General features: G+C 38.1%; 1 protein-coding gene across 2 annotated transcripts in view; it reads right to left on the reverse strand.

Annotated features, from left to right (window-relative positions):
• Positions 1-792: 792 nt before the first annotated feature.
• The window catches only part of EIF2S1 (eukaryotic translation initiation factor 2 subunit alpha), a 25,800-nt gene continuing 18,619 nt past the window's right edge, over positions 793-7,973 (reverse strand). For both annotated transcript variants that reach the window (XM_003797383.2, XM_023517632.1), the window contains 4 exons: positions 6,766-6,872; positions 4,596-4,693; positions 2,414-2,557; positions 793-1,340 (listed from right to left, as the gene is read on the reverse strand). In XM_003797383.2, the coding sequence (XP_003797431.1) occupies positions 1,215-1,340; positions 2,414-2,557; positions 4,596-4,693; positions 6,766-6,872 (475 nt within the window). In that variant the 3' untranslated portion in view covers positions 793-1,214. The remainder of the gene's footprint in view (positions 1,341-2,413; positions 2,558-4,595; positions 4,694-6,765; positions 6,873-7,973) is intronic.

Consider the following 7,973-nt stretch of genomic DNA (forward strand, 5'->3'; position numbering starts at 1 on the left):
CGCCTGACCTGGGCTACTAAATTAAACAAAGGACAAACCTTAATAAATGGTACAAACTATCTTCCCAACACTCTTCTATTTGATAGTCCCTTTAATATTAAGTCTTGTCCTGGAGGACTAAAGTGGGTTAGGTTTAATCATTTTAAGTATTTTAATAGCTATCCTAGGGATAATGAATAAAACTAAATATAACTGGTACCTCAAGTATCGTAAGAGTATGAAAACCAGTGCAAAGTAGTAAGACTTCCATACTTGACTACTGCATCTGTAACTTCAAATGTGTTACCTATAAACTTATTATGTATAAAATAACTAATTCTTGAAGATAAAAATTATGGGAATATGTTAAAAAAAAAAAAAGAAAAAAACACTACTATAGCTGTGTCCAAATAGAACCCTGTTCTATTGTAAAGAGAACTGAAGCTCTAAGTGGCACTTAGTGAATATTTTGATGGGAAAAAAAGAAAAAATCTCAAGTTGGGTGATACTAAAAATATCTAAATCAAAGAAGTGGTATCTTTCAGTCTCAAATAGGTTAAAAGGCACACCAACAATCTAATTCTTTAATTGCATTTTAAGGCTTTGCCCTCCCTAAGGGCCAGCTTTCACTGTGGCTAAAGATAAAATTACTTTCCTAAACTATTTTTCTTTCTAAACTCTCCTTTTGAAAGGATCTATTGTAGAGATCCTTTATTCACCTCCCCTTAAAGACTAAAATACAGGTAATAGAATTAGGGTCATTAGTATTCAGAAAGCTTTTTTAACTGGTGACGAGAAGGAAGAAGCCTATAGTTAAATATCCCAGAAATTTATTTGATATTTGCTTGAGTACAGTTTATATAGAAAGATTGGGACTGTTTGCTTTGGGTGCCCCTGATGAATCTCATAGAGGCACTGAACTACAAAGGGGTGTCAATCTGGAGACATCAGAAATGGAAATCACAAGCCCAATTTTAGGACTGCTCTTAAAGATTTGCCTCTAGTGAAATTAGGCCACTCTCTTAAAAATTGTTCAATGTGTTGGAGCTACTGTGTGAAAACAGCTGACGTTTCAGAGAGCATTTCATGTTCTGGTCTGTTAAAGGATTTAAATACTTGGAAATAAAAAATATTTAGCTTTGAAGTTTTCAATACTGGAAAACTTTCAAGTCTAGGGTTTTCAGCCAGAAGGGGCTGCTCTGTGTTCCTTAAATTGGACTCTGTTTCCCACAAGGTTAATCTTCGGCTTTGGCTTCCATTTCTTCTGCATCATCATCTCCATCTACTTCAGCATTTTCTCTTTCAAGCCTCTCCAGCTGCCTGGCAAGTTCAGTCTCATCTGTATCTGTGACCACTTTGGGCTATGGAAACAGAGGCATAATTTCAAAGCAAAGTAGTTATATTGTAATACAAATTCAATTTCAATACGTACCTAGTATTTCAATCATGCCTAGTATTAATTTTTTTCCTAGTATTTTAATTTTAAAGCTTAAAAGAAACACTTTTAATTCTAACAACTGTGCTGTATCTGTTCACTTTTGAGTGCTGACTTATCACTGACAAATCCATTAGATAAGCAATAGAAGAAACATACAAGAACAAGAGTACAGGAAGATGTTATGTATTAAAATGAAAAATAATTTTCTGTCACCTTTATCAGGTAAAAATTACAATGTATACACTATTAGCAGTGGCTATATCTTTTAAGATCACAAATAGATACCTGGTAAAAAAACATATCTTCTGGGCTTAAAATAAATTACTACTCTTTTCCACAGAAGGACCTATATATAGATGAGGTTTTGTTCTGGTTAAGATAAAGAAAAGACAACCAACTACTTGTTTCTAATTCTGAGGTCAAATTTTAGGCATTCCACATTACAATTATGATAAAAATAATTTTTTCCTTTTTACTGTCTACATTTCCTCTGGAGGGGGGAGAAAACACAAAAGACCCCAACACCATCCAGTGACCATGGGCCTGAATAACCATTCCACAGGATGACATTCTAGTGCCAACTCTTATCTACACGATAAGTCAATGATTATTTTATGCCAAGCAGATTTGTAATCCTAAATGTATCTGATGTTTTAAAAGGCAGTGATCAGTCAGTACTTTTGAATACAAATCACTTAGATGACTTAAGTTTTTTTTTTAATTAAATGTTAGCTGTGTACATGGGTACAGTGTGGTGTTTTCATATACAATTTGAAATATTTTCATCAAACTGGTTAACATAGCCTTTATGTCATTTTCTTAGTTATTGAGTTAAGATGTTTATATTCTACTTTTTAGAAAGATTCACTTGTACCCTTGAAACATAAACCATAGAGGTGATCCCTCCAATCACCCTCCCTCCACCCATCCACCCCCCATGACTAAAGTTTCTTAAAAACTTTAAGAACAAAGTAAAAATGAGACTATTTATCTCACCTCCATTTGAACATTGAACACACCCCTCTTTTCCTCAATCTTTTCTTTGATAACGGCCATAGCTTGATTGAGAACAGAAAGGCCTTCTGTTCTCTCCAGAGTTGTTGTAGTCATCACATACCTAGGAGGAGCTATTAGATTAATCTAGAAGAGAAGACAAAAATTCAATTATGAACATACCTATAGAATATATAACTATGGCTTGGAGCTTATAGCTCAACTGGCTAAGGCGCCAGCCATGTACACCTAAGGTGGTGGGTTCGAATCCCCAGCCCGGACCCGCCAAACAACAATGACGGCTGCAACCAAAAAATAGCCGGGTGTTGTGGCGGGCGCCTGTGGTCCCAGCTACTTGGGAGGCGGAGGCAAGAGACTCGCTTGAGCCCAGGAGTTGGAGGTTGCTGTGAGCTGTAATGCCACGGCACTCTACCCAGGGGGACAGCTTGAGGCTCTGTCTCAAAAAAAAAAAAAAAAAAAAAAAAAAAAGAATATATAACTATTATAATGTTTGAGAATTATTTTTCTAATCTGCTGCATTAACAACCATCCCAAAAACTTAACTCCTAGGTCAGCAATTTGAGGCTGTTTGCTAATGTAGCAAAAGCTAATTGATAGTTATCTAATCCAGTAGTATAAATAGTCTATTACAATACTGAATATGAAGAATTATGACTTCTACATGTCTTTGGTGCTAAACTAACTATAGTTATCAGCATAATGGATAATTTGTTAACTAAATTTTTTTTTTTTTTTTTTGAGACAGAGCCTCAAGCTCTCCCCCTGGGTAGCGTGCCGTGGCATTCAGCTCACAGCAACCTCCAACTCCTGGGCTCAAGCGAGTCTCCTGCCTCCACCTCCCAAGTAGCTGGGACCACAGGCGCCCGCCACAACGCCCGGCTATTTTTTGGTTGCAGCCGTCATTGTTGTTTGGCGGGTCCGGGCTGGGGATTCGAACCCGCCACCTTAGGTGTACGTGGCTGGCGCCTTAGCCGGTTGAGCTATAGGCGCCGAGCCTTGTTAACTAAATTGATGGAAAAAATTCTTCTAAGAGATTCTAAATAACAACCATCTAGTTTATCACTAATGAAAGACTCAGATCAAAACTCATCAAAGTTGTGTGTGTATACAAATGAGAGAATGTTATCCTTTTCCAAGTGCTGTATGTATTTTGGGTACAGCAACTCTTTACTGTAAGGGAGGTTCAGCAATGCTGACCCTCTGAAAATAGAACAGTAGTCAGTGACACCCACTGTGACAACAGCTGTAGAAATGAAAACCTAAACATAAATCATAAACACCCCCCAGAAATACCATTAAGAACCAATGCTCAATTTTAGGAGCAAAAAACACTCTTGTTATAAAACATGATTAAATATAAAAGTCAACGAGACTGGGGTGGTACCTGTGGCTCAAAGGACTAGGGTGCCGGCCCCATATGCCGGAGGTGGCAGGTTCAAACCCAGCCCCGGCCAAAAAAAAAAAAAAAAAAAAAGTCATTGAGACTGCAAACTAATACAGCCTTTTTGGAAAGTACAGAGACTCTTCAAAGAACTCAAAATAGATCTTCTATTTGACCCTGTAATCCCATGATTAAGCATTTACCCAGAAGAAAAAACTATCATTTTATCAAAATAACATTTGCATTAGATGGTTTACAGCAGCTCCATTTACAACTGCCAGGATGTCGAAACAACCTAAGTGCCCATCAACCCATGAATGAATTAATAAAGTATAGTATACATACACCACAGAATACTATTCAGCCATAAAAAAGACGGAGACTTTACATCTTTCGTATTAACCTAGATGAGCCGAAACACATTCTTCTTAGTAAAGTATCACAAGAATGGAGAAGCATCCAATGTACTCAATACTAACCTGAAGCCAGCAGACGATCTAATACACGCCCATACAAAAGAAAAACACAATTTGAGTTGGGGGGGGAGGAAGGTGGGATGGGTGTGCTCCCACCTAATGGGCACAATGTAAGGGTATATAGATGGTACATCTCCTAGGTGCAGCACACAACTATGACGGGGATTTTACCTAACAAATGCAAATATAACCTAATCGTTTGTACCTCATATTAATCTGAAATTTAAAAAAAAGGCAAAATAAAGATTAAAGATCTGATTTGGTTCAGGTAGATACTTCAGAAGGAAAGAGAAAACTGAACACTCACTTTGATGGGCATGGTTTCCGTAGAACAATTCAAACCTGCTCTTAGGGCTTCTTTTACAGCATCAATGCCTTCATAACCATAACAAGCCACTTCAATATCTAAAAGTAAAAAATCCAAAAGTTGATACCAAAAAAATGCAAAGAATATTTAAAAGTTTAAAAGAATACTAGCAGCAGATACACTTTTTTTTTTTTTTTGGCCAGGGCTGGGTTTGAATTTGCAACCTCTGGCATATGGGGCTGGGGTCCTACCCTTTTGAGCCACAGATGCCGCCCCTACTTATAAAAACTTTTGTGGTTGGGTGCAGTGGTTCACGCCTGTAATCCTAGCACTCTGGGAGGCTGAGGCAGGTGAACTATTTGAGTTCATGGGTTCGAGACCAGCCTGAGCAAGTGCAAAACTCCATCTTTAAAAATAGCTGGGCATTGTGGTGGGAACCTGTAGTCTCAGCTACTAGGGAGGCTGAGCAAAGAGAATCGCTTGAGCCCAAGAGTTGTAGGCTGCTGTGAGCTATGATACGACAGCACTCTACCCATGGTGACAAAGTGAGACTCTGTCTCAAAAAATACCAAACACTTTGTTACTCTTTCAATTAGAAAATCCCAGATTTGATTAAAAACTGTTGTTGTCTCATCCAAATCAAGCCACCTAAAAATGAATCTATAAAAGACAGAGAAGTTTAACAAACACCATAAATTTTGGTATGCTTAGGTGAAAACCCTGACTCCAACCTCTCTGTATGGAATTTCCTTATTTGTAAGACAGAGACAAGGAAAAGTGTGGTGCACAATAACTGTATCCCACTTGTCTAGAACAATTTAGAAACTGCATAACCTTTGGTCCAGCAATTTTACTTTTAGAAATTTTTCTTAAAGAAACTTGTGTAAATGGGTAAGTATATATATATATAAGGGTGCTAATTTGTAGCGTTATGTTCATCAAGAGGGGACTGGATTATGTTAAATTTATTCAGCCACCAAAGAAATGGAGAAAGATTCCTATGTTCTGCACGGAAGGAACATTTTATTGCAGAGATGAGGTCTTGTTCTGTTGCCCTGGCTAGTCTTGAACTCTTGGCTTCAAGTGATTCTTATGCATTATCCTTCCAAGGTATTGGGATTATAGGACTGAGCCACCGTACTCAGCCCAAACTGCCATTTTAAAAAAAGAGCTAAAAGTTAAAATAAAATAAAATAAAATAAATAAAAAAGAATTCTGAGAAAAAAGGGCTAATTTAAGACTAGCTGGGTGCAGTGGCTCACTCCTATAATCCTAGCACTCTTGGACGCTAAGGCAGGTGGATTGCTTAAGCTCAGGAGCTTGAGCCCAGGCTGAGCAAGACCCCATCTCTACTAAAAATAGAAAAAAATAGCTGGGGGATGTGGTGGGTGCCTATAGTCCCAGCTACTTGGGAGGGTAAGGCAAGGGGATCACTTGAGACCAAGAGATTGAGGTTGCTGTGAGCCATGGCACTTAGCCAGGCCAACAAAGTGAGACTTTGTCTCAACAACAAAAAAAAGGTTAGATGAACTCATATGACTGTTTCTATGGTGTCAATATTTATTTTATGATTAAGTAGAAGCAAAAATAATTTCTTAAGTTTTTCTATTTATTTATTTATTTTTGAGACAAAGTCTCACTATGTCACCCCTTGGTAGAGTGCTGTGGCATCCTGGCTCACAGCAACCTCAAACTCTTAGGCTTAAGTGATTCTCTTCCCTCAGTCTCCCAAGTAGCTGGAACTATAGGCGCCTGCCACAACGCCTGGCTATTTTTTTTTTGTTGCAGCTGTCATTACTGTCTAGCTGGCCTGGGCTGGGTTTGAACCTGCCACCCTTGATGTATGTGGCTGGCACTGTAACCACTGTGCTATGGCCACCAAACCAAGTTTTATTATGAAAACAAAATAAGCATTAAGATAAATTTACAGACATTGATGCAGCATCATATCCTTTGGTTAAATCTTATAATCTGACATCTCCTCCCCTCATTCTTTGGAGCCGCAGCCAGGAAGGACACAATATTTATTGCTCAGGCTGGTCTCAGTATTCTTGGACTCAAGCAATCCTCCCATACCTGCCTCCTGTGTAGTTCGGACTACAGGTGCACACCACTGCACCTGGTTTAATGGCTTTTTTGATGCATGAAAAATAGTGTAAAAGTCATTTACCTGCTCGAATTTTGACAGCTTGTGGGGTCAAGCGCCTATTAATATTGTTAATGAGTACTTCTCGTTCATCTTCATTCAAATCTAAGCTATCCAAGATAGATGGGTCTCTGATTAAACAAAACAAAACAAAACAAAAAAAACCCACAAAGGGTCAAGGTTACATTACAGATAATTTTAAAACCAAACACCATGGCATGATGTGCATAATAACAAAGCACAAGCTTTAATATAAGAATTAAGAGTTCAAATCTTAGTTGTGTACTTTATGTGTCTTCAGGCCTTTCTAAACCTCAGTTTTCAAATATGTAAAATGAGGATGAAAAGAGGAATGTGTTAAGTATTAAATGAGATAATCCAAGTAAATCACTCAGTGTATAACAGAGACTCCCAATTGATTATTATTAAGAGAAAAGTTTTAAACAGCTGGCCAAAATAAGTAATACCTTCTGATACATCTGACATCCCACTATACTTATTTCCATATATAAGTAGCAGTGCCTGCTTCAAGGAGTTTATAATCTACCTTAAAAAGAGTAAAAACATGGAAACATTTATAAATGTAAAAGCATATCATGGGCATCAAGACTATTCCTTCCAATTGATGGGGTCAGGAAGGGCCTCATGCAGAAAAGCAGCATTTCATTGACTCTCTGAAGCACAAGAAGACAGAGACCAGGAGGAACAAACTGGGATGTTTGTTGAACAAATTAACAAATGAAATAATGACTAGAAGAATGGTACTACTTTAACAAGCAAAGACAAACCTATTTAAAGTTACAATATATAAAAAAGGAATGAAAAAGGAATGGCATGAGCAAATAACAGGCTTAAAAAGCATGGAGTCTGGTAAAGGAATGAAAGGTGAAAAAATATGGGTGAAGGAAAGTTCCATTCAGCAAATACAAAGTAATAAGATAACCAACAAAAGAAACGCCTACAAAGCAGTAAGAAGACAAACTAGGCTCGGTGCCTGTAGCTCAACGGCTAGGGCACCAGCCACATACACCACATCTGGCGGATTTGAATGCAACCCAGGCCTGCGAAACAATGACAACTACAACCAAAAAATAGCCAGGCATTGTGGTGGGCACCTGCACTTCCAGCTACTTGGGAGGCTGAGGCAAGAGAATCACTAAAGCTCAAGAGTTTGAGGTTGCTGAGAGCTATGACGCCAAAGCACTCTACTGAGAGTGACATACTAAGACTCT

The sequence above is a fragment of the Otolemur garnettii genome, unplaced genomic scaffold (assembly GCF_000181295.1).
Source record: "Otolemur garnettii isolate 467f Iridium unplaced genomic scaffold, OtoGar3 scaffold00115, whole genome shotgun sequence".
In the NCBI taxonomy this organism is placed as follows: domain Eukaryota; kingdom Metazoa; phylum Chordata; class Mammalia; order Primates; family Galagidae; genus Otolemur; species Otolemur garnettii.